Consider the following 27,902-nt stretch of genomic DNA (forward strand, 5'->3'; position numbering starts at 1 on the left):
TAACTGTCTGCCTTTGACTATGTGAGGCTCGTGGCAGCAGGTGTAGCCAACTCAGTGGACACAGGCATTGGGGTTTGAACCTGCTCCAGGATGGGTCCCTCCCTAGCCATGTGGCTGAGACCTTCAGGAGCTCTACAGCTGGCAAGGGGTGACGAAGGCTGGTGATGGCCATCTCCTGAAAGTGCTCCCCGGTGCCCTCAGTCTGAACTGTGGTTCCCTAGAGGTGTAGGAGGAGGGTCAATGGGACAATGAGGACATGGAGTGAGCCTGGCCATTCTTCCCAGAGAGCTCACAGCCTGAGGCTGCCACACCCAGACCTCTGCTGAGGAGGCAGGTGTTGGGCAGCCCATGCCTTACGGCACCACCTGACAGCTAAGACAGTCAGATTCAAGTAATTAATATTGATACAGTAATTGTAATCCGGTCGCGCCGGGACAAAAGCCGGGTCGGGAGGACACGGCTGCGCCAGGACCCCGACATGGCGGCGGGGCGGCTGCCCGCCCTTCCCCATTGCCAAGCAACGGCGGCGGCCGCCCGCCGGCCCTTCCTGCCCCTGCCCGTGCCCCGCCGCCATGGAGCGGCCGGGAGGCAGGGAGCGGCCCCGGGGTGAGGTGGGTGAGCAGCTCCGGGCGGGGAGCCCCGCGGGGAGAGGCGAGGCGAGGCTGGCAGGGAGCGCTGCCGCACCCAGGGCGGTCAGCAGAGCCCACGGGTTGAAATGCTGTAGCGATGTAGCCAGGCGTGGTGCGTGCCCCTCTGTCGTGTCCCCGTGCACCGATGGTGGGATCACCGCTGGCAGATTTTCTGCCAGCAGGGTGCCTGGGTGTAGGGAACGTGACCTTGTCAGTCCAGCACTTGCGGTCTGTAAAGGGATGAGATGTGTAGCCAGGGGCGGACGGGATGAAGCTGGAAGGGCTGGTATCCTTTCTGGCCTTGAAACATATCTATTTACCAAAAATTGTGACCAGTAAGAATAATTATAATGGTTGTTTCCAAATTGAAAGCCCAAGGCAGGCAGCTCTCAGGCCCATGTTATGGTCTGTGATCCTGAGGGTTCAAAGACTTCAATACAGCCTTTAATACTGTGCAGTCTGCTGAGCTTAGTTATGCAGAGACATTCCACATTAACTCCGCAAACAAACAGTTTTAATGCCTACCCATTAAGGATCATGTTTCCAAAAAATCTGCCTCCCATAGGTATAAAGATGAGCAACGGTGACATAAATCGTTGTAAGCAGCCAGGGCGAACACGAAGCCTCGGTTTACACAGGTATGTGTACTTGGGCTGCCCTGCAGCACCGGGGCCACCACACACCTCTGCTGGAACCGTGAGGTCACAGCGGTGAACCCTGGTTCAGAGGGGAGCATCACCATTCCTGGGTGCCCCTCTGCAGTAACACTGGGTAGGTGTTAGACTTCAGTGTGGCCACAGGCAGCTGCAGCAATGTCTGCTTTGTGGAATAATGTCTATAAATACATGGGTGGATTTCCAAGTTATTAAAGATTGGGCCAAAAACAGAGCCCTCTGGGAAAAGAGGCAGAACTCCACTGAATGAAGAGATGTGTGTTCATCCAGGCACAGGTCTGTATAGAGCACAGGAGTGAAATTTGCATTTGTTCATTTAGATTGATGCGTAAACTCAGAGTTAATTTTATAATATCGCTTCAAGAGCTTCTGTTTATAAGAGGTACAATTTTTTTAAAGGCAGATAAATGTTCTTTGTGGGTTAAAATATCTTGTTTTCTTTGTACTTAATTATCTGGAAATCTGAGGCTTACTTTTGTTATATCCAGGCTTGGTGAGGCAATTTTCAGTAAACTATTCCCTGAACACCAGAGGTATGTAAGATGTGCCATTAATACAAACTGACATGAAAAATCAACAAAGAAGGTTTTATTGTTCAGACACTGCTAACAGCCTAATTTATAATTACCTAGCAGAGACCGTGATAGCAGTTTACCTTGCACTGGACTCATGTACAACAGTGCCTTTCAGTGAAACACTGCTAATAGCAACACTTAGCAATGCAGAGAAGACAAAGCTAACTGCAGTACTAAGCTGACTCATTCAGATGCTTAGCACGGCTACTTTCAGTTACATTTTTTTTTTCTTTCTTAATTTAATAACCTTTTCCAAATGATTTGAACCAACTAGTAGAAAACTTACTTAGTTTTACATTTATATACACACACACACATTTAGCATGTAACATACTGCTGTTTAATAAGCAGGAAGCAAAGAAATCTCCCAGGAAAGAAAGTGGAAGCAAAAATAGCAAAGTTTTCCTGGGACCACCATGCCACCGCATAAGGTTTGTGTGCAACCTTAGCAGCAAACCCCCAACTTTGTGGGATCTGAAACAAAGCACTGACTGTAAGAGATGCAGCAAGACTACTTTTTCTTTTGCGATCTTTTATGGAAGTTCTATTGCATTGTGACTGCACTGCAGTACTTACCATGTTTTCTTTCCTGTTCTCTACAAACACCTCACCCAAGGAAAACTCTCACTAAAAATTGACTATGGTCTGCCCAGAACTCTCAAATCTGGATCTTTTAAAAAATGGAAATGAGATATTCTGACAACTTGAAAGAAAATTCAGATTTTATATATATATATATATATATATATATATATATATACACTTATATATATATATATATATATATATATATATATATATATGTATATCTGGCAAAGATTACTTTTCTTCTGAGGGAAAAAGCTCTCAGTTTTGACAAATTGAAAATTTTCCACAGGAAAGCATTGGTGGCCAACTCAGCTGTATATTGCATTGAATACTTCCAGGTGTGACATGTGCCCTTAGTTTCTGTAGTGGTTTGGAAGTAAGAGGATATTTTCTTTCTGGAGTCTAGATCTCCAGGGTGAAGATTCTCAACCTGAAAAGAGAGTAAGGATGTCACCCCTGATAATATGATGTGAAGGAGCTTTATTTAGGATATGTCCCACTGATTTGGTATTTCTGTTGCTTGCACTTTCTGAGTGAAGGGAAAGGTCAGTATGTTAATGCTGTGTCAGAATGGTTCTCAACACAAACACTCTGCTGTCATCCAAGACGTCCTCCCCTTCAAACACAGACACTAATCTTTAGGGAGCAACTTAGTAGTGTTTCAGGAAATTAAACCAGCAACACTCAAATCTACAGGTTCATAGGACCAGGTCTTCAGGAACTGGGGAGCACCTCTCTGTAGGAATAGCAGCAGATTATCAGCAAGTTAGATTCTGCATATTCCAAAAGAGGAAACAAAAAAACATTTGAAGTTTGAAGCATTTGAAGGAAGTTTGAAGCATTTGAAGGGAGTTTTCCCTACTGCTTCCTGATAGCTTGCATTTGGCTTTGTAATCCTTACAAAGGGAAGCTTGTTCAGGGCAATGTGATGTGTTAGCTGGAAGGTTCAGCAATGCAGCAGTGCACAACAAGTCTTGTTACGCAAAGTTATGGCCATTAGACTGGAGGCAATTGAAAAAAAAAAAAGAAAACATCCATGAGTTACAAAAGTTTTAGGACAATTACTACTGTAGTAGGCTACCTCAAAGAAGGAGTAAATACTAGAGTGGAGACATCCAACTTTTCAGCAGTCAGTGCTTTGTGCTCTCTTACCAGCTGGAATTTTTGCCCTTCTAATATATGTTTCAGCTTAAACACAGCTGACTTAGGGATATGGTTTAGTGGGGACTGTTAGTGTTAGGTCAGAGGTTGGACTCGATGATCTTGAGGTCTCTTCCAACCTAGAAATTCTGTGATTCTGTGACTTCTCATTAGTGGACCATGGAAACACAGGGGTGACATGCTTTAAGAACACACAGAGTGACATGCATTAAGAATACAGTGAGGCTGATGACTGCTAGCACAATCTGTGGCATTGTTTCCTTCCTGACAATTCTGTTTTCTTTCAGCTGGTAAGATGGAAGTGATGGCAGATGACTATGATACACAAGATATCTTGAAGCCTCTTGTGTTCCGTCTCCATGAGAATGCCCCTGCAATAGTCCGTGAGGTTTTACTGGAACGTGGTTGGACTGAATTTGATCAAAAGGAGCAAGATGACACAGACTGGAACTTATACTGGCGGAACTCACCTTTTCGTATGACAGATCACCACAGCATCAAACCGTGGCAGAGACTCAACCACTACCCAGAAGCTGTCAGAATCACCAGAAAAGACTATTTGGCAAGGCATCTGAAACGTATGAAAGGGGCATATGGATCAGCTCTGTATGAATTTAGTCCAGTGGCATTCATTATGCCCAATGACTATGTCAAATTTATAGCTGAATACAGCAAGGAGAGACAGTCAGTAGGCAGAAGACCTAGCTACTGGATTTGCAAGCCTGTGGATCTCTCCCGTGGAAGGGGCATACTCATTTTCCAAGACATTAAAGACTTGGTTTATGACTGTACAGTCATTGTGCAGAAGTACATTAGCAACCCCTTACTCATTTCAGGGTATAAACTGGATCTTCGCCTCTATGTGTGTGTCACCAGTTTTTGTCCCCTTACCATTTACACTTACGAAGAAGGACTGGTAAGATTTGCGACCGAGAAGTTTGACCTTGGTTCTCTGGACAATGTCTATGCCCACCTAACGAACACCAGCATCAACAAATACGGGGCTTCGTATAAAAAATATAAAGAAGGGATTGGCTGTGGCTGCAAGTGGACATTCAGCAAATTTCGTTCTTACCTTCGAATTTTTGGGGTTGATGACCTGCTTCTGTGGCAGAAGATCAATAACATAGTGATTCTCACCTTGCTTGCTGTAACCCCCTTACCAGTGGCTTCCAATTGCTTTGAGCTCTTTGGCTTTGACATCCTGATTGATGACAAATTCAAGCCATGGCTTTTAGAAGTCAACTACAACCCAGCCTTGTGCTTAGATTGTTCCATTGATGACACTGTGAAAAGAAGACTTCTTCATGATATTGTTGAACTGCTGAACTACAAGGAGATTGACACTCTCAGGCAGAATGAAATGGCTGGGTCAAAAGCTGTCAGAAGGCGGGTGCCCTGGAGAACAGCTGGTCCAAGCACTCCAGAGGAGGCTCCTGGCTTACTCACTTGCCAGAAAGTGGCTACATCTAATTCTGCTTCTCCAGTACAACCTGCCCTGAAGGCTTCAAGAGGATCAATTCATAAGGTGGCTTCCCTGACCAAGAAAACTGTCAGAGCACATCCAAGGAAAACACTGACTTCCCAGCTGCGGGAAAAGATGAACAGGCCAAAAACATCCTCACAAGCAAAAAATGAAGATAAAAACAAACTCCCAGCTGTACATTCCCCATGTAGTTCTGCCCAGCTCAACCACTGGTTACCTACACCTGATTTCCGCAACTGCAAGATAAGCACACATCCCTATTTCCTCTCAGATAAAGACCAGAGGCCTATCCGCCGGGTAGGAGACTTTGTCCTTATTTTTCCTTTCAATGAAGCTGCACTTCAAGCTTCCAGGGATGGGACAGATGTAAAGAGCATCATAAAGGAAATAAACAAATTAGTGAGCAAACAGTTGCTATCAAAACAGCAGAATACAAAGAAGGGGGTAGGCTATTTAACTTCTGTTTAATTTCATGACATTAGGTTATATAGACATACCATAAATAACATCTTTAACTTGAAGGAGGTAGATATATACTGAAATTGTTTTAGAAAGAGAGAGATCTCAAAACCATACACAATTTAAAAATTGTAATTTAGCAATTACCATCAGAGATTATTTTTGAAAATGAAAGCACTGAATAATTCTTTAAAGTAATCCACAAATAAAAACAGAGAATTACATTTCTCAAAACATCCTCAGAGATGCCAGTCTTTGTTTATTATTATATCACAGATCTTTGCTTCTTTTCTTTTCTTGACTAAGAGGGCCTTATGATTTGAAAAAGCTGATCAGTTTACACCGGGGGGTCATTCAGCATGCCTTCAGTTTACAAAGGTGCACATGATATGAATGACACAAAACTATCTCATTTTTGAACAACCCAGTGAGCTTCCTGACATTCATTTTTACAGGTTAATTTTGCATTGTATGAAACAACAGTATGAAACAACTTTCATTTTATGACCTGTAGGACTCTGTAGAAATTCTTATGGAAAGTAAGTTTAAATATATATATACTGCTCCAGTATTTTTTTCAGATAAACTCTTGATAAACAAGGCCTTGTAGACTGCATGAGTAAGAAAAAAATAGGCTTCCCAAGGTACAAGAGCAATTTGATAATGGAGGGCAGGATATAAACTGCAAGTATCCTGGTTAGAAGACTGGATCAAATCTCTGTCTCACAGACTCTGAATTAGCCACTTGAGGAGTACAGCAGTTAGTCTGCTTTGTTTTGCTTGCAATAAAACTGATCAACTGAGCATGGAAAAATACTAACGCTGAACTGAAGCATTTGAGATCGTCAAATTACTGTGCTTCCATTGTACACCTTTGCTGCCCCCAGCTGTCTGACAGGGAAGTAACTGTTCAGAAGTTATCTACAGTACATTATAAATTTGTCTCAAAATTGAGGCTAAATAGTGGCAATAGCATGCTTCATCTAATGACAGAAAGCCTATGGAGAAAAGTGTGGTTTCCCGACCATATTCTGTCTTCCTGAAGGTTCACAGAAGTGTGCTCACTATACACCTTCCAGAACAAAAATCATAGTAAGCTGGCTTTTGTGAAGTACACAAGTGTAAAACAAACAACAGTAGGCAAATATCAAGGCAAGTTTGTGTACTACTGTAGAAACAAAGAGGATGTCAGCAATATTAACTGAAGAACAGGGACCTTTTGTCAAAAGGGATAAATTCCTGGGAATAAAAGCACTTGACCTTTAGAAACATCTATTTTCCCAACCAATCTGAAAACCTGAATACATTAATCGCATTGACTGTTTTTATGATGATTGAGAAAAAAAAAAAAAAAAGCAAAACACAAAAACATAGATTTATTTTAGTTAGAATAAAGCAGCACTTAACTAAAATTCTTAATGAAACACAGAGAAGAATGATCTCTTGGATTTTTTTTTTTTTTAATTTTTCCTTTTACAAAACACAAAATGAACGTTGCAGTAGTAAAAAGCACAAGTTTATAAATTGTTCCTTTGTTATAAAGGAACAAAGGAAAAACTGAAATTTTATTATAACACCAGCTGACATCAAACTACATGGATGTTTAGAACATAATAATTCCTAAACTTCATCATGTTTATAACCAATATTAACAATACTGCCTTCTCTATTCAATCTATTTCTTCCAAAGATGATCTGTAGTTTGAATGGTGATTTGTTGGTAGTCTGGTCCACTGAAAACCGAAGAAAAGAAAGAGCAATTCCATAATCTTGCAATTATTTTGCACTATAGGTATGAGAAGAAGCTAAACCAGCATGCTTTGAAAGTGTGTTTGTTGCTGCAGGAATCTGAAGGGCATGAGGAGATAATTGGTCTTCTCAGTCACTGGGCAGGTAATGAGCTGAGCTCTACAGGGGAAATGCTTCAGTGCTTTGGAAGAATTCAAGACAGATGATGGACAGGCAGTCTACTGGGAAGGCAGTTGAAAGTAGCATCTGATAAATGATTAATCCCCCTAGGAATTAAATGCAATCCAAAGAGCCTTGAAGCTGTAGAGATTCACTGACCAGAAATATTTTTACTCTACTGGAAGAATAGAGGCAGTAGTGGGAGAGGTTAATTAAAAAACAAAGCAACACAAAGGAGGTCTGAGGAAAGACTTCTGGAGAAAGAAGCAGCATCTGTTTCATCTGGAATAATGACCAGGATGGAATAAACATTACAGTTTGTTTTCAAGTGTACTAGGCAGAATTCTTAGATTAAAATCGTATCATTACTCAATAATTTGGGTTGGGAGGGAGATCTAGAGGGGTTACTGTTCACTCAACTGCTCAGGTTTTGGCCTAACACACAGCTCCTGCTAAGGTTTGATGCATGCTGGAATGTTTTACTCCAAAGAAGCTTTGTAGCAGAGGTTCTTATGCTGTGATCCCTGTTTGATGTCACTTCTGTAACTAAGAGGAAATCAAGGGAAAATGTGATCAGTATTATGAAATAAACACTTTGATGAGAGGTACTATGGGCATTTATTTTAATGTTGTAGAAAGACAGCATAACTGCATTTCTTTCAAGTCTCGCTCAGGAGACATTTCATCCAAGTAAGGTTATTTCCAAAATAAGCACCAGTCACTGAACTGAAGTAAATTTCAGCTGTACAGATTCCACACATTTTCACAAGCCTTATATCTAGGCACAATAACCTGATATTCAGCCTTTTAATCACAGAATTGCTGAGGATCTCCATCTTTATTCCGTCCCATCAGGTATGTATACATATTGATAAGACCCACTGAGCCTTCTCTAGGTCTGAGAGCCCCAGCTCTCTTGTCTCTCCTGATATTGCAGGTACTTTAGTCCCTGATCATTGTCATGGCCCTTTTAATCCTCCCTCTTCCTCCATAACCCCAGGACACAGAGATAAGTTAGTCTCCATCTGTTAAACTATTTATATATTTTTATTGGTGGCATATGATAATAATTTGTATAGAACACAATTAGGAGTACTATCCTTAGTTTATTTCAATAGAAATAGTGGTTTTCACTATTGCACGTGTTCTAATCTTAATTAACAGGAACAGAAAAGCGTCAGAGGCGTAAGGAAAGAGTCTTATAAACTGACAAACGTGTTTAGAGGAGAAAGATTAAATACCCCAGAGAAAATGGGTTGAATCACTTACGTACAATGCAGCCCTTAAAGGGGAGGAATCACTTCTTATCTGCGATGATATTACCCTCCTCATCTTTGATTCGAACCCGTCCAGAGGAGTACTTGGTTTACTGTCTGCCATTGCAGTACACGGTCTTTACAGTTCCACCTGGGTACTCCCTCCTCTTGAACTGCAGTGTGAATCTCCTTCTGGCCATTACTGAATACAACTCTTTTATCTCCATTCCTGAAAGCAATAGTAAATTGATCAGAAGGCATTGTCTGTTATTAACCTATGTTACTAAGCTGCTGTCTAATATGACACAATAAAAGTGGAAACTTCCACAGGTTATAATTCACTTCAGAGTTTACATGGGGTATCATTACAGATCAAGTATCACAATATGATTTCAATACAAAGGTGCTTTTGTACATAGGATAATACCTAATGGTATTATCCACCCTATGGATGACGGGATCTGCATTTTATATGAATTTTTCATGCAGGGATCTCAAGCCATTTTGCAAACAGGAAACCCCTTTTACAACAGTATGTTCACTAAACATGGAAGAGGCATGTGTTAGCCTGTCCTACTGTTATTTGTCTTTATTTTACAACAAGGAATAGAGAGACAACATTTGAAATATCTTGCCCATGAACATAAAGTGAGCCAAAAATCTAGGAATAGAGCCCAGGAGTCCTCATCCCGAGTCCTTCAATACCTACACTGTTCACACAGACAACTGGCTCTCATTTTTCTTGCAAGTTACTCTGCAGCCCTGGCCAGATATACAGACTAAATGTAAAGTTACATGGAACTAAATGAGGAATATTTCAGTCATTTTGCCAACGATAAAGGTCACCTGTGATTCAAGGTGGAAGTGAACAATTTTCAGTTCCTCATTGTAACAAAACCCTTGTTATCTTCCAAATCCCTTCTCCTTTCACCTGTGAATTTACCAGTCATGCAGAATTAACCAGTTTTACGTCGGTATCATTGAACCCATGCCCAGTGCATAGTTCTTGTCTTTAACAGGAGACTTACTTTTCTACTTTTAGTACTGTCCTATGTGGGAAATAAGTTTCCTCAGATCCATCACTATAGAGGCATTTCACTGTGTGATCTGGGAAAATGATTTCTTGTGTGCCATCGGGATAATGTTTTTCTGTTGAAAACAAGATGTAAAAAATCTGTTTAGAATTCTTTCAAAATGCTTTACACAGAACTAGATCCAATTTTCTTTAGACATTGGAATGTATTTAGATATTTAGAAATGATACTGCTAAAGAAATTTAAAAATCAAATAATCAGATGGTAAAAAATAGAAGAGATGCATTTACACTTTATTATTATCTTTCTTTGTTGGAGGAAAGAGAGAGTAAAGTGATGGACCATATTGAAAGCCAAATGCAAAGGCAAAGCAAATTAAGAAAAAAAAAAAACAAACAACAATCTTCTGGAGTTGGACTCATACACCACTTTCATAATAAAAATGTTCCTGTACATATAGTTCACATTTATGAGCTTTTGCATACCTATCTGATTATTAGGGAACTGCAGCACCTCCAGGCCACCTGGATAAGCAGTGTGAGTTGCCTGTGCATCTGCATAATAATAAATCTGGAAGAATTGCAAACTGTTTGCAGCGCGCTCACAATATTTGCATAAGCAGATTCAACCATAACAATGTGCTTATAAATAAGCCAACTTGAAAAAGTCATTTCAAGGTTATTTTCCATATCTACCATACATATAAATAGCTCTCTTTGCTTTTCAATTCTTTCCTCTTATTCTCCCCCCTCCTTTTGTCTCTGTCTAAATATTGCTACTTTCTTCTGTAGCACAGAGCAAGACAGTGCATACATGAGAGTGATCCTCCCACCTCCCCATGGATGGGAGCTCTAACTCCTTTCCACACACTATTAATTTAAAATATTCACATTCCTGCCAAGGCCTTACTCATATCCACTCTATCTCACACTTATTAGCTATTTATATTTACATAATGCCAAGAGTGAAGAACCCCCTGTGCCCCTGTGTATGAAAAACAGTCCTTTCTTCAGAAGGCTGCCCCTGCACTTTGCCTTCTTTCAGTTTCCTTTGATCTGCTTGGCCAACTCCCCTATTGTCCCTTTATGACTATTACCTCCACCTCTTTCCATTCTTTACCGCTTTCCATTCTTGGCCTTGTAGGTGGAGCAGCCTTTTTGCTCAGGGCTATGAACCCAACTCCCTTCCTCACCAATTTCTCCCAGAAATGATATATCAAGATAAATGATACAAACTTGTTTGAAAAAAGGCACTTAATCGCTTATTTTTCCTTAAAGAAAAACAAATGCTACTCACCACTCTCTGATCTGGCATGATCTTATTTACATCTCAGTTGAAAAAACTAATAATGGTCATCCTTTTATCAGCACTGATCTCTTTTTTAGTACCATTGCGGAAAGTGAGCCCCTCTTCTACCTTCAAAAACAGAGAGTATCTAATGTAAATGAAGCCAAAGGGAATGGATAACACCGCCCTGCCTTCCAATGAAATTGGAGCTTGAAGTAACTCAGTGAACCCACTCTATGCCTTTATATTTCAGAAGCTCTCTCTGCAGGACAGGTACATTTTTTGCCTCATTTATGCGTAAAAGAAATCCAAAGTCAGACATTATATTTTTACAAAAGGATCTAATTTCAATCACTTGGATCAAATCCCCAACTCACCACCTTCATTTCTGTTAAGCAAGACAAGGCATACAGCCATGTGGCAATAGTGGAGCCATGTAAGTTGCTCCTCACCTCACCTCAGTTACTTACTGTCTCTACCAATTTCACATACGCTAGTACACATCCCACATGAGTCACCCAGGAGACACAGGTTCTGAATTGTGTGAACCAAAATGATTGAACTTGGTGTATGAATACAGACAGCTGACATACATTAACAACCATTTTATTCCAAGTAACACAAGCCCATATAGACAACCAGTACTGACAACCAGTACTAGAGTTAAATGTGACTGCATGCGGAGATCCCCTACAAAATTGATCAAGACTTGTCAATGGGTGGCAGCAATGTCATCAGTATGGTGTTGTACAAACAAATATGTTGGTCAAAGAGGCCTACCTAGCATGGCCTCTAGTTAATCAGGTTTCTTGGAATGACTACAGTAGCTATTTCTGTTCGGCATATGTCAAATTTCACAGTTTAGTTCATTTGCTGAATTTCAAAAACAAGACAACCAGAAGGTGCATTACAGCTTTGCTGTATGGTTCCAATGTTATCATCGACTTTTCACATAAAGAAAACACCTCCCTGTAAAACAAAAAGGAATAAAAATCCTTGGGTCAAGAGAAATGCAGTATTGCCCCAAGCAGGCATTGTAATGACTACTGAGGGCAAGATTTTAGGTTTTTAGAAATAATTTTATTTAAACGTTATTTAAATTATTTATTATTAGTGAGCAGTAGAAAGATGTTCTTATAGATACTTGCAACAAAAGGCAATGCTACAAGAAATTCCACTTAGTTTAAATTAGAGTGAATGCTTTAGTTCCCATTTTGACTTCTCTCTAGTTGCACAAGTCTAGTCCACCCATCAGTTTTAAGAATAAAATCCAGTTGTAAAAAAGTCAGAATGAACTTTTCATAATTATTTTTCTTTCAAGGATCTAAACAACTGATACTGTGTTTTCTTCTTCTCTGAGAAGGAACTGTGATTGGTAGAAGCTTTCACAGAGCCCATCTCAGCATTAGAGCTACTCCAGGTGTGGCCAGCTGCATGTAATAAAAGATTTCTCCTCCAAGTGGTGTCCAGCTGGCACAGCTCACTGACATAAGATTCACTTTCAAGGAAAGAAAGGAATGGCCTTAAATCTTGAATTACTAAACACCATCACTACCCCACTAGCACATTTTCAAGGAGGCAGCTGAAACAAAAAGGCCTCAGTGAAGGTCACAGAACAAATCAAGATGGTAGATAAGAAGAGAATTTGGTTACTTGTTTCCAGCCTGTCAGCTTTATGTATTTTCTGTCATTTGCAATGTGAACTTTACACTTGAGCTCTACTTTCAAGAAAGGACTCCTAATTTGAGACTTAATTCTCTGCAGCTACTTGAAGCTGTGATTCCTATTGATTGCAGCTCTCCAAGCACCGTAATTTATCTCACCTTTCCCTCACAATACTCTATTTTTTCCTTCACCTCTTCCTCACTTTTTCTTCTTTCTTGATGTAACATTGACCTTCTAGATAATATTGATTTTGGAGGCAATATCTGTGATGTTTTCATAGTCATAACAGCTTTTAGTCATAACTAGAAGTGCTGCACATTAGCTCCAATTAACTTCAGTTAGAAAAGCAAAAGATAGCATACAGAAAGATGAAAAATCAGGAAATAAGAGTGTATTCTGGGGAAACTGCACTATAGGAAGTGTAGAGAATGAACAATTGAGCAAAGAACAGAATTCTCTTTTAATACTGAGTTACTGATTTGCAAAGAAAGGTCTGTGTATTAGTTAGATCCACTCTTCCTAAACAAATTACATGGTTCTTAGCAATGCTAACAGAAAGATGACAGTTGCTGATCATATAAGAGCTAGAAATGTTAGTTGCTCAAACCTTTGCTTCATCATCCAGAAAAGCAGAATTGCTTGTAGGTACCTTGTTGTCATAAGCAGTTATACCACTTTCTCTCTGTGTGGTCACAAAAGCCAATTTATTCTGAGATTTTAACATTTCTTCTGTCTTTTTAAGATTGTCTCTTCTTCCTGAGCCAAATTAAAATGTTAACTAGCAACATAAATCTATTAGTGTCAAGTGTTCTTGCAGGAATATCTTGATAAAGAAATCTACTATGTTATTTGTAAGTCATTGCAATATTTTAAAGACTCTGCTCATCATGGGTAGAGGCAAGAAAATAAAGCCAGGAGAGTACTGTAGCCAGCTAAATCAGAGTTAGCATGCAGAATATGAAAACTGAGATCACAGACAATAAATTGTATACAGTTTCTTAGGGTTATACCTTTGTTTCTTCACTGTTACTGCAGAGTGCAAAGCTGCAAGTGTTATTGCTGTGCTTACTTGAGAGGGGCATGTCTTATGAGCTACCTGAAATGGACAAAGGTTTTCCTATAGAAAAAGCAAAGTAAAAGGGATTATTGAAAGGATAAGAAAATTGCCAATCATGTTTCCACACCTACCACAGAAGGCTTCTTGTTTGTTTGTTTTTGAAATATGCTAGCTCTCAGATTCTTGCAACATATTGCTTGTTATACTGATGACATTTGCTTGCCCCATCCTCTCTGAAGGTGCTTTGTCCTGGACCAAAGAGAAGGGCAGACCACCTCCATTCTCCACGTTCTGGGCTTCCAGGACAAGAAATTCAGCATGTAATCACAGACAGTGCAATCTGTTCTCTCTCTCTTGTCAAGTACATTTTTTTTTTATTTTTATTTTTTTTTTACTTCTATGTGTCACAGGACAATTTTAGTGACAACATATTGCCTACTAGCCAAGGGTTGGGGATCAAGTCATTTGCAGATGACTGTAAGCAGGTAGGAAGTTCCCACAGATCTTACCTTTGACATAAGAAGATGAGCCAGGCCCCTTAAAGATACTCAGACATGAACCAGCTCCAGGTGATTGCCTATTATCCATTCTCCTCCCTGTAGGAGAGGGAGGATATACAACCTGAAGTAACATGGTTGTGTTTGGGAGCTATCAGTGACACAGACGGAGAGCGCTCCTCCTTTTTAGCAGTTTAGCTGTTTGTGTATAAACCAGATCACCAATACAATACCCATGTTTGGTCTTGGTTCAGGCTTCTGTGAACCTATGGCCTAGGTGAAAGAGCTGGAAGAGGCCCCATACAGGGCTCCCTCCCTCCTCCTCTTAGGAGCCGCATTTTAGCTGTGTCTCTTGTTCTTAGTGCTCGTTGAGTTGCCATGTCACAACACAGCACACCATATCACAGGCATGCCTGTGTCTGGCCATGCACATCATCATTGCAAACCCCTACCCTGACCAGCAGACTGACTTCCTAGCATGACCTGCCTCATCACTATGGACTTCTGCACTTGGGATTCTGGCCTGACCCTGACTCCCATCCCCAGCCAGCCCTGCTCCCTGGCTCAGGTGGTGGGATGGGCCCAGGCAGCTGGGGCCCTGCCCTGCCAGGCTCCATGGGGAGCCCCTGCTGCTCCCAGCCCCTAGGCCCCAGGAGCCACCCTGTCCTACAGTGCCCTGAGGCCTGGTGCCATGAACATTTTCTGACGGCAAGGGGGACAGGTTTCAAATTGTTTACCCACACTCTGGCCCGAAGGTGTGCAAATAATTCAATGTATGAGCAATCCATAAGATTATTTCTGGCAAAACTGGTGCAATACCAGGGCAAGAAGACTAGGCAGCAGCTTTGCGAGAAATATGATCCCAATCCACCTTCTGAACAATACTGTGAACAGAAAATAGAGGCTGCCTAAATAGACCTTGCCACTGACTTTTTTTTTTCTGATGCAAAAGGTGTCGTTTAGTGGGTTTAGTGGGGACTGTTAGCGTTAGGTCAGAGGTTGGACTCGATGATCTTGAGGTCTCTTCCAACCTAGAAATTCTGTGATTCATGTCATTCTTCCCTGGTGAGGTGTTTTCCTGCCAGTTGGTGTTGTGCTTATGCCAAGGGAGGAGTTAGATGGTTTCTTTTCTTGATGTTCCTTTATTACAAATCTCAAAGGATCAGCCTTTTGCACAGAGCTTTTTATTGCCTAAAAGATTTAAATACATTTGCATTAAGTTGATACAAACATAGCATTAAAATCCTTCTACAGCAGGTGGCTCATTAAATTTTTAAACTTTTAGGAAAATGTGTATTTGTGTATATGGGTATACACATGCATGTTTTATACCTAACTCTTTACTTGGGCTCTTAACATGCTTCCCACAGTTCTTTCTACTTGGACAGTGATGCAAGTTAATGATAGTCCATTTGGCACATCGCAAAGCCAACAGCTGCTTTCAGGCTCCTGTCCCTCAGTCAAACACCCTGCCAATCACAAACAAGGGTATCCTTCCCTGGTATACTACGACTGAGCTGATCCAGTAAATTGCGTGAGTTCATTTTTACTTTCCAGATGGCCACCCTTTTTAATCTTGCTCTCATATTTCCCCATCAATCAAGGCTGACGCAAGCCCCGTGGGACCCTAAGACAGATGTAAGCCACTGAAGGGAAAAGAGAAGTCAAGAGTTTCAAACATGTGATAGCAGACAGTTGGCCAGGAAGATCACAAATACACAACATCACTTCCCCAGTTTTTCTCAGAGACATTAAATCAGATCACAGAGGAAACAAAATATTCCTGGCATGACCAGGATAAGAGATACTGGATTGACAGAACAACTGCCAGGAGCCAAGACCTGCAAAGTAAGCATTATGTTGGCATAACAGGAAAACTGAGGTTGCACTCTCAAGTCAGACCTTTGAAAGTCCTGCACCTAACATAGAGATTCCTGCCAGTAGAGACAGTATGATCACAATGTTCACATTGTGAAAGCAGTCCCAGGAATGGCAAGGGAAGTTGTGTATGCCTATCAGAACAGATAGTAGAAGAATCTCTGAAATACTGAGCCAATGAATAACTAAAGCAGTGGGCAAGTGATGGTCAGAAACACAAAAACATTCAGAGAAATGTGGAGCAGGCTGAGGTTTAGAATGTATATGCGGGAAGAAGCAAACACTGATCAAATACATGTAGTTATCTAAATCAATGACTTAGCCTATCACAGAATCATGGAATCACAGAATCACAGAATTTCTAGGTTGGAAGAGACCTCAAGATAAGATCTGGCCTCTCAATTTGAAATGTCTCACACATTGGACAGTGTCTGCTTGGGAAAGTCAGTGTTAAGTAGTCCATGGAAAAAATACATTTGCCATCAGCTTAATTTGCCCAACTCCATGAATGATTGTTCAAGGGATGTGGCACTAGCAAAGCTGCAGAGAGACAATTCCCTCTTCAGAAACAGTCACTATGTCCATTTTTCCATGAAGGCTGCAAAATTTTCTCTATTGGATCAATAAAATCCAGGAAATTTGTTGTTGTGGATGGTGATCTCACCATATTTATATTAATAAATGACATTACAATTTAATGGATATACTTACAAGGAAAGAACAAATAAAGAGGACCTGTCTGTACAACAGAAAGCTGGAGAATTGTAAATGGCCAAAGCTTTTCCTCCAAGCACAAAATGGCACTGAGCAGGAGATAGGCCACTGATCAGCTCTTTCAGACAACAATGCTAAAAGATACAGGAATGAATAGAACTCATTGCTAAAGGAATATGATTTCCATTCTGAATTTGGAGATGTTTTTGCAGACAGATTCTGTGAATATGCGTGAATTCTCCAGATATAATCACAATTGTAATTACAAGTGAATAGGCAGTGTCAAAATATGATTGGGCCTTCAGCTCAAGACAAATGACTTCAGTACTAAAGACCTTCAAAGCTATTTTTGATGAAGAGATATAATTCAGAAATTGCAGACTGCAAGAAGGAAAGATCTTGTAAGCCATCATTTTATTGCTAAAAATATTAAGACTGAAACTTGTACAGATTGAACAGAACTTGAAAACCCAAGGGTGCAGTTTCACAGCAGCTCAAGCCAGCCTCAGCCCAATTGCTTGAGTCCCACTCCTCTCCCTCTATCCCCAGCTGCACATTTCCAGCCCCTCCCTTGTACTGCACCAGGAACCAAAGAGTAGGACTGAGCTGGTTCAGTAAGTAGAGTCAGGCAAAAAAAAAAGAGCTGCTTTCTTCTGCCTGATCAGTTTTGAGCCATCTCACCTTCATCAGAAAGCGTCAACAGGGTCACAGCAGTTTAAATTTTCATCAGCTTCAGCCAGACAGTTTTTCCCTCTGCTTTGCTGTGGTGTATTATAGAAAGACTATAGTAATTAGAGCTTTGAAAAAAAACGCTATCTTTATAAGAGCGGTAAATAGAAAATACTTTATGGCAAGATTTTAACATAGAGTTGCCTAGGAAGTCTATTTTAGAATACAAAGCCTCATGAGCTACTTAAAGGTGTTCTTTGTTCAGAACTCAACATTTACTGGTGCAATGCAATGGATGATGTCCCTTAGCCAAGGGATGAAGACTCTGGCTTAAAAATATTATACAAACAGCATTTGCTCATTGTTTTTAAGCTTACAGAACTAATGAGCTCATGAAGTAGGATGAACTATTGGACTGCAGAAGTGAAGCAGTGAGATGAAGCTAGAGAGAAGGAATAGGTATTTCCATGAACATGGTGAGTTTTGTTCACTAGGTGTCTAAACAACAACCAGTTCTGTAGAGGGAGTTTCCATTCAGAACAGTGTTAGTAAGAGTACTCCACATCGCTATGTATACCATTGTAAAAACTGTTGATTTCTTTTTTTTTTTTTTTTATGCAAAGCATAGACTGTAGATTTTTAAGGTGTACACTAGCATACCGATTTTTAAAGCAATAACATCAGAGGAATCAGGACAGGCTTAGTGAGTTACCTGTGGTCTTTTTCATAAAGCTGGATATCAATCTCAGAGAACATTTCATAAATCATAACAATCACCACAACTCAAGCAACCACTGCAATTCAGCTTTACACTTTAAGAGACACAAGTAGTTGTGATCAGTTTCTTGGTAAAGAGTATCTCAACTCCACCACTTTTTATAAACAAAATCATCAAATTATCTAAATAAGTAATGCCATTTTTCTTTTTAAATACATGGATCACCAGTAAATGATACAAACAGATTGAAGAGACTGAGGAAGGAAACAGCCCTCCAGCATACACAAAATACATCAGTTGTTTCATATTCCTATTGAAAACAGAATAAAAATTAATCAGCTGTGACAGCAATGGAAATGGGAGTTTAGTTATGAATTTTCAAACTTGAAGAAAAGCTAAACAGCAGAAGATGCCAGCTCATTTTGGATTATTCTCATGGGAGCTGGTGAAACACAGATTAAATAACTGTCAGTGACACTGATCCTTCTGTCAGCAAAAGGAAGGACCAGGTGATCTCCTGAGGTTTGTTCTAGTCCTATACATCTATGCTGTCAGGAAGGCAGCAGAGAGCAGGAGATGCTGTTACTCGTGGTCATTGTACACAAGACAAACTTTAAAAGTATGTTTTCTTGGATCCCCATGCACAACAGTAATCCTTTAAATTTTCTAATGAGTTTTTCCCTCAAGATGTTGTTAATACATTGAATTCTTAATCATTGTGATACAAACCAAATTGTCTCAGAACTCTCTCACTGTCAAATCTCATAAAGAATTATCTTGTATAACCTCCAAATATCGTGATTTGTGTCATGTGGAATTTTCACTCCCAGACCTTGACTAACAGATCAAAAAACTGTGAGAAATCAACAAATCCTCATGAATAAAGCAATGAAAACTCAAAAGCCACAAAAGACTGTCTACATGTTCTCAGAAGTCATACTTCCCTGCTTCATAATTAGTCAGTTCTCAGGAAGAATATTCATAGAGAAGGAAATAACATGTTCAAAGGTAATCTAAATCCATGGCAAAATTAGACAGCAAGTTCATCTAGTAGGATTGGAAGTAAGCACATTAGGCCTTAATTGAAAATTTTCCAACAGGACCTCTAAAAAGCGATATTGGTATGCCTTTCAGTACAACTCTCCCCTCAGCAGTTAATGAATAACTGCTTTCTCCTAGAAGTCACTAGGATTCACCTATAGCTGCATGTCTGGCAGGAAACTGGCAACTTGTTTCTGCCAAGTTTTTAATGTGATGCATTTAGAAATTCAGAGAGAATTCCAAGTGTTAACCACTTTAGCCAACCTGTACATCACTCAAGCCTCATTCTGAAAGAATCATTAATGACATACAGTTAAAATGGATATTTTTCTTGTCTCACTGAAGTTTGGCTTGAAGTGGCCATTTCTTCACCAATTAGATCACATAACAGTACAAATGGGAGTCACTATTAGTAAAAGAATTATAGGCAAACAGAATATACCTTTTCTGAGATGTAGAGCAAGTGGCATACTTCTCTCTCAGATACGTGTTTTTTTTTTTTTTTTTTTTTTTTTTTTTTTCCCCATAATATCATGCCAAAATCTGGTTCTTTAACCTGTACCAATCATTATTCAGACTTGCTCCCCAAACGCTTTTTTACATATCCTTAAATTCTATTAGCTTTGACAGAAATACATCAGATGTTAAGTGTTGTTTAGCCTTTTCGGTTACAGCTGAGGAAACTCACCATCCCTAGCTAGCCTCTCCTTAAATGTCTTACAAAGCTTGCCACACATCTGTGGCATATATCTCTACTTCGGTTAGTCAGGGTGATTCTATCTATTTTGATTTTCTCCTATGCACAGTATCTCAATTCTACACAGGAAAAACAGCGTGTTTGTTTCAACTATATCCAAAATTTAGAGCTGTCCAAATTCACAGGATCTCTCACTGAAAATATCCATCTGCTAAAAAGACAGCAGTCACCATGTTCAGATCTATCACTATGCCACAGATTTGGGGCTTCCGTTTAATACTCCATCCATTTCCCTGAGCCTTCAATTCTTCATTCACATAGTTCACTGCAAGGTCTTCTGCCATCAGATCAGAAAAAGAACATGTGTCTGTCAGAAATTTCAGAGCTCACTCAGGAAGTCTGGGCAGTATGCCCACCAGTCTAGCTCATGCTCGTGCTGGATTCCAGTTGGATAGGATCCAATGTTAGCTGGATGGTGAAAGCTCAGATAATGACAAGCCTAGGAGTCTGCTGTCGTCAGCTTCCCCATTCTCCCCATTTGAAGTCCCATTTTCTTTTTGCACATGGCTGAGTGTGCAAAAAGGAAAGAAACAAACAGGAGAGAAACAAACTCAATAGACCACAGTGAATCCCTGTATAAAATAAACATTTCAGAATTTAACTCATTTTGCAAGAGCACTTGAGATGTTCAGTTAAAATATGCTTTCATACTTTGAAAGCTTCTAGGGAAAGCTACCAAAGCTTTTTGACTTTACTGCCCACCATAACTGCAGATAGTCTATCCTACAGCACTTGGCTGGTTTATAACTGCCCACTGCAGTACTAGGCAATGGAGAGATCCTGGCTGTAGAAGAGACTGGGGAAGATCCAACATCAGTACAGAAAAAAAAAATAAAACATTTTCCTACAGTTAAACTCTCCAACTTGTGACTTATAAGTAGCATATATTATTTAGAAATAGGGCCAGCCTTAAATGCAGACACAATGTCTGTGTCATATTTGAAGTTACTATGTCACACAACTGATTCTGCCCACTTAAGCATACTCAGTTCAGAAGTCTTCTCATGATTCATGAATCTTTTCATGTCTGGCACCACACAGGATTCACTAAAGTCACTATCTGGTGACTTTCAAGCCACACACTGTCATTATCACTAGAGTGGAATATTTGCCTCCTTTCTCACCTGACATTTTAAATTTCATTTCTGTCCATAAATAGGTAGAGAGAGCAGTGCATCAGCTAATCTGAGCTAATTTTTGCTCTATCCAATGGAAGCAGAAGATTAGTTTCCAATAAATATGAGGGAAGTCAGAGAAAGTGTTCACTTGAACAAAGCACAGATTTCAGCTGAATTTTAACAAAAGAAAGACTTGTAATAATCAAGATGTCCATAATGAAATGCATGAAATATGAAACCAAGAAAAAGAAAAACATGATATGTAGGTATCTGTATACTCTAAACATTGTGATGTGTTAAGCAATGTTGTAAGCTGTCTATGGAAGAGTACTCATAAATATCAGCCACAAAACAAACATTTCACTTCACATACTGAGTTAACTTGTCACAGCTTGAAAAATCTAAGTGATTTTCCCACTGATTTTATCAGGCAGAATGCCACTGGTCCTCATTGTCAAGGACTTAACTGGCAAAATACTGGAGTTATGCTTTGTCGAGGCAAGGTATGGCAGTTCTCTGTAAAAGCAATCTCTGAAGTAGCAGGTACAATGAATTCAAAGCATATCCGTGAACAACAGGCAATTCAAGTAGATCTGGAAAAGGAAAAACAAGATTTGCGTCTTGCTGCTTTGCTACTGCAAAACCATAAGCAAAATCATGCTGAATCACAGCACAAGACCATTGCAAGAAAACCCAAACATGCATATACAGACACTTTCAAATTTCAATTCCAAAGAACATTGCCTTAAATAAATACTTGAAGCTCTGGAACTATGCCTACTGGCAGTAGAAATACTTCGCTATTCACATCTCTGAACAAGTGTTTCTGCAAAGCTACCTTTGTCCCCACACGTGAGGTGATGGGGCTCTTGTGTTTATCTCTCCATGATTTTTGTTCTTGTTTGGACAAAGGTGCTGTCTCCCACAGAATAGCTTCTGCAACCTAACAGAGAATTTGTTATACATATATAGTTATAAGTTCAAGTCACAGCTAGTACAATCAAATAACTCTCAAACCAACAGGTTTTCTGTTTTAATTAATAAAAATGATGTAATCTATGTTCAATAGTAGCCATTACTCAGCTATCCTTGAGCAGTAGGTAACTTACTAATGCAGAGTGTTAGTCTCTCAGTATGAAAATGCCAGGACCAGCATGGCTCAGGATTGATAGCTAAGCCCTACATATTTAAGCACAATCAATGAAATTCCACATCTCGTTCTGCTAAGGACTGAAACTCCCCCACATTGGATACAACAATCTTTATATGTAGCATCCTAGCATCTTTATGTACAGCATCCTAATATTGTTCTCATAAAATAAAAATCTTCAGAGGTTTGAGCAGTAGTTCTACAATATCAAATACTCCAAAGCAGAAATGATATAGAAATATGGCTTGCAACAGAAGTGAATTATCTTTTTCTTACCCTTACTTTTATTTCAATTTTTAAATCTTTTCATTCTGCACAACTGATTTTTTTTTTCTGACTCTCAAAAACTATAAAAAAGATGAGTCATACTAACATGCATGATTGAGAAAATTAAAAATAAAGTGAAACATGACTTGAAATGGGATTTTTAAAGGAACTTAATAGTGTTAGGTGAAAAATCTCATTAATGAGTATATTAAAATCAAATAAAAATAGAGACCAAAATGTCTTCACTCCATAAAGCAAGGGACAGATTAATTGCTGTGTCTAACATCTTTTAAAGATACATTACTAGAAATAAGATTTGCAAATTAGGGAAACACCTAGGATTAAAAGGGCTAAATTTGATTTTCTCCTAGATGCAGGCTTTCTGTGGAAAAGTAGGTTTCATCTTACCACTGCACTATTTAGAAGATAAGTATCTGTTCCAGTCACCTCAACTCACGTAGGATGAACTTAATCCCTCTTTAAAGGCACATATTTTGTCTTCCTTGAATACAACAGGGAAATGAAATGGTCCACTCAAACCTGGATTCTAGTTTGAACCTTTTAATTTCCCCAGGACTTGCTGTCTCCTGTGTAGGAAGGGGGGTAATGGTATTGTTCTCTCTTCTTTTAAATCCCTGAAATGAAGTTATGTAGGTACATAGTAAGGTAACAAGTAACCCTACAAGTATATCAAACAAATGAGATATTAACAAGAAAGGACAACAGAATCTGTTAAACTATGATTAAATATTTTTGATTTCAGGAGATGAGCACAGACATTTACACTAACCAGTCACATTTTCTACCTTGATTGTCTTTCCTGCTCCAGCCCAGTGTAACTTCCAATCAAGAGTCCAATCAAAAGCACAGAGTTTGTGCTTTTGTGAGGCAGGCCACTGACAGTGTTCACTTCCCGGAAAGTTTACTGCACTAAGTAAGAACTGAAATGAGGTTTACTAGAAGTTCCCACCATATTTATCGCTAGAAACCAGCCTGCATCTGGTTAAAAAAAAATGTTTTTATAAAAAGATAAGTGACATATGTGAAAACTAGAATTAATTTTAGGAGACGTTAGTTGTCTGAGTTAGATGCTGAATGTACGTGTTCCCTCTAACTAGGGAGGGAATCTAGGTAACTAATGCCCTTATGTAAGTGACAGACAGGCTGCTGGAATTGCCTTGTAGAGGTACCCTCCTCATGGCTAAGGCTAAATGGAAGAGGACCATGCAAATAATGTGTTTAAACATGGCTTAATGCAGACGTGATTTTTCTCCCCCTTCAGGCTAAGCACGGCAGGAATGAAGTCACAGTATTCATGCATACCTGGCCAAAAGAAAAGTTATACCTAAATTATTCAGACAGTTTAAACACATAGTGTCTTCCAGTACCAGAGACTTTCCGATTTTCTGTCCATGAGATTCACAGCTCCTCATTTTGTTTCTGCTTTCAGCCTCTGATGTTCTGAAACTCTGTGCTCATCTCAAAGCCATGTTCTGTCTAGTCTGCCTCTCAACCTGGTCTCTTAGCTTGCCATAGGTAGCGCACCAGCAGGTCTCATTTCTCCTGAACTCCTCCTGCAGTCCTAAAATCTGCTGCTTTAATATCTACCAGAAGAAAAAAAGTGTATCATGTCATTGCCTGCTCGGGACTAAGCATTCCCACATTACACATGCAGAAGGAACCATGAAGTCTGCTGTTCTGTTTGAAGGTTTACAATACAAAAACAACACATTTGAAAAAAAAATCTTAAAAAATTGTGAACTCCTATATTTAGGAAAAAAACACAAACTTTTACAAAAGTAACAGTGAGAGGTCCTTGTTGTGTGAAGGAAAATCAGGAGATGCAAATTAATGATGCAAAGAAACACCATTTAATGTCTATATTCCCCCCCAAAATGCAAAGACATAAAGTGTGTTTTAATGGTAAGAATAACAGTTCATCAGAACTTCATGTTATGGCAAGGGCACACGATTAGTTAAATGGTCCTTATAAACAGCAGGGGATATTCAGCTGAGTTCAGACACATGGAAGTGATGAAATTTGATGCATTTTGGGGTGGATTTCTTGATGTTTAGAAACTTTCCTGGTCAAGAAAATCACCTTTTTTTTTTTTTTTTCCTGTCAAGTGCATCAGTTTGTTTAGATATCCTTCATTTTGGTTTAGATATCTTTTTGCAGCAGAATATTGTTCCAGACATTTCTGAGCATGATCATTGCCTACTGCTTTATTCTATAAGGAATCTTCTATTGCTTTTAGAGGCCTCCACCCCCTTAATCACTGTCTCACAGGGCTCACCATCTTTTTCTTCTCTTTATCAGTGATTCTTCTAGAAAATGACTTAAAGTCATACTATATATAGCTATTTTTGCTAGGGCCAATAGCCACAGATATTCAGAGGTTACTTTTCACTTAGGAAGATGAAATAAAGGATTGAAGCAGATGGAATTCTCCTAAGGGAATTTAGAAGAAACTACGATAAATGAATCAGGTACGTGATTACATAGATTAGATTGTTAGATACCCTATGAGGTATCAACAAAGAACCTCAAAACCAAAGGTCAGGATTTATATATATATATATCTAAAATACAGATATAAAAAATATATATAAAATATTTTTTAATGAAAAAATCCAGCTTGGGGTGAGAATGGAGAGTAATTGCCACCACCACTATGGCATTTGATATCAAAAAGACGTAAAGCACGCTATGGCAGAAAACAGAAAAATTTTAAGAGTCAACTCAGAGCTGGAAAAGCCAGTGTAAAGAAGTGAAAGGAATAGAGGGACCTCGTTCTTCTCCTCTTCACAAAATAGATTGTGCACTTCAACATATTTTTTTCTCTTATATAAAGACAGCAGGATGTACATTTAAAACACAAACCAAAGCAATGTCCTATTATCACAAAAATATCTTTACTGTACACACAGCCATCTTCCAGAAGTAGCATGAATAATCATCCACCTGTGACAAATGGAAGGATTCAGGTATTACCATAAGATGCCTGCACATAAAATCATTCATTGAACAGAACAGCATCTTTATTCCATAGAAGGCAGCTTACTTGTATTTCTTCTGATTTCACACTTTCTCCAGTGACTCTAGCTGTTCCTTTGAATTTGCTATGTATAACTTTTTCCTTCTGCAGTGTGTGAACTTGCTTCTTATTGTATTCCAAAGGGTGAGTCAGGTCCTGGCTCCCAACAGTCTTCAGCTGGTCCATTCGTGTTCTGTCAGAGGGTAAACAGAGTATGAAGCTGTCATAAAGACGGTAATAAAGGACTGTCTCTAGATGCTTTTTCTTTGGGCATGAACTTTGGAGGGCTTAGGCATGACACAAATAAACCCATATTGCTGAGAGTGGCAATATTATATTATGAATGAGCACTTCACAAAACTCAGGTCCTTCATCACTTGGAGCACTCATGTACACATCCAGCTGCAAGTTTCTGTTGCACAGACAGAAGAAATTATAATGGAAATTTTCTTACAACTCAATTACTGTGAACTTAAAGGCTTTCAAACACATTTTCTGTGTACAGGAAAAGCTAAATTAAGCCTGACCTACAGAAGGCACAGCCTGTTCCCTGGCACCGTACCTATGAAGCGCTCCATCATGCAAGGCTGGGCACTGCGCTGTACTTCCAGCAGCCCAGGCATTCCCACAAATGAGAACAGCCATGGGGGGGGGGGATAAGTACTATATTTACAGGTAAGTGAACTACAAGAGTTAAATGTGAGAGGTCAGCACCCAGGCCTTTTTTCTTCACACCCAATGTATGAAGTGCACTTAAGAAGTCAGCAAAAGTTAAAGGGCTACATAAATCTTTATGTAGCCCCTAACAGAGCATACTTATATGACCATGATCCAGCTGTTTAGTTCATTTTTGAACTAATGACAAATTATTTGATAGTTTGTTGCTTCAGTTCATTTCATGACCTACAGTCACCATCTGGCCATCACTTGAAAGGCAACAGGAGCTATAGGAGGCAGCCATGACCTCAAGTTTTTCCCTCTGTAATGGAGTTCAGCACTTCAACAGCAAAACATGAAAGCTCACAACAGCAGTAAGATAAAAATAACCTCCCCATATCCTGCTGCTCTTTACAATTCATTACTTAATTTCTATTTTTTGGTTGTGTTCTATAAGCCTATTTAATATTCTATTAATATTAAATGCATCCTAAAAATATTTCAGCAATATTCAATGGAAGTATTATTTCTTCTCACATGAATCTGATTAAATTAGCAAATATATATATTTGCTGTGATTATGTGTAGCCACTGCTCTAAATCCAGACCAGTTGCCCTGAAATACAATGTGCTAGAACAAAAGCAAGATGCACAACCTATATATAATACATTCCACTGAAGACTGAACAATACTCTCTTAAGTTTCTGAAAAATAAAAGCCAGCAAGCTAGTATCCCCAAAATCTCAGCTGATGTCAACCTCTTGCCATGAGAGTTGCACCTGTACAAATAAACTAATCAGAGCTAGAACTTCACAGAATCACAGAATTTTCTAGGTTGGAAGAGACCTCAAGGTCATCGAGTCCAACCTCTGACCTAACACTAACAGTCCCCACTAAACCATTTCCCTAAGCTCTACATCTAAACGTCTTTTGAAGACTTCCAGGGATGGTGACTCCACCACTTCCCTGGGCAGCCTGTTCCAGTGCCTCACAACCCTTTCAGTGAAGAAGTTCTTCCTAACATCTAACCTAAAACTCCCCTGGCTCAACTTAAGCCCATTCCCCCTCGTCCTGTCACCAGGCACGTGGGAGAACAGGCCAACCCCCACCTCGCTACAGCCTCCCTTGAGGTACCCATAGAGAGCGATAAGGTCGCCCCTGAGCCTCCTCTTCTCCAGGCTGAACAAGCCCAGCTCCCTCAGCCGCTCCTCGTAGGACTTGTTCTCCAGGCCCCTCACCAGCTTCGTCGCCCTTCTCTGAACCCGCTCAAGCACCTCGATGTCCTTCTTGTAGCGAGGGGCCCAAAACTGAACACAGTACTCGAGGTGCGGCCTCACCAGAGCTGAGTACAGGGGGACGATCACCTCCCTAGCCCTGCTGGTCACACTGTTCCTGATACAAGCCAGGATGCCGTTGGCCTTCTTGGCCACCTGAGCACACTGCTGGCTCATATTCAGCTGACTATCCACCATCACTCCCAGGTCCTTCTCTGCCTGGCAGCTCTCCAACCATTCCTCTCCCATCCTATAGCTCTGCTTGGGGTTATTGCGCCCCAGGTGCAGGACCTGGCACTTGGCCTTGTTGAACTTCATGCAGTTGACCTCAGCCCATCGGTGCA

At 39.9% G+C, this 27,902-nt stretch overlaps 2 protein-coding genes across 2 annotated transcripts; one reads left to right on the top strand and one right to left on the bottom strand.

The window, feature by feature from the left end:
- Positions 1–3,922: 3,922 nt before the first annotated feature.
- Positions 3,923–5,581, top strand: TTLL2 (tubulin tyrosine ligase like 2; the record flags this gene model as incomplete). The annotated part of the gene is made up of 1 exon (XM_084284161.1): positions 3,923–5,581. One exon carries the CDS (start codon positions 3,923–3,925, stop codon positions 5,579–5,581), a length of 1,659 nt encoding a protein of 552 aa, XP_084140287.1.
- A 3,196-nt stretch (positions 5,582–8,777) lies between these two features.
- LOC311207997 (centrosomal P4.1-associated protein-like) lies at positions 8,778–25,812 on the bottom strand (the record flags this gene model as incomplete). Its single annotated transcript, XM_084284415.1, is given in 8 exon segments — positions 8,778–8,846; positions 8,850–8,913; positions 8,915–8,965; positions 9,765–9,885; positions 10,256–10,340; positions 11,067–11,099; positions 11,103–11,186; positions 25,654–25,812. Coding segments are annotated over 8 exon segments (666 nt in total).
- Between the last annotated feature and the right edge of the window lie 2,090 nt (positions 25,813–27,902).

The sequence above is a fragment of the Netta rufina genome, assembly GCF_964035555.1.
Source record: "Netta rufina genome assembly, chromosome: 3".
NCBI lineage: Eukaryota > Metazoa > Chordata > Aves > Anseriformes > Anatidae > Netta > Netta rufina.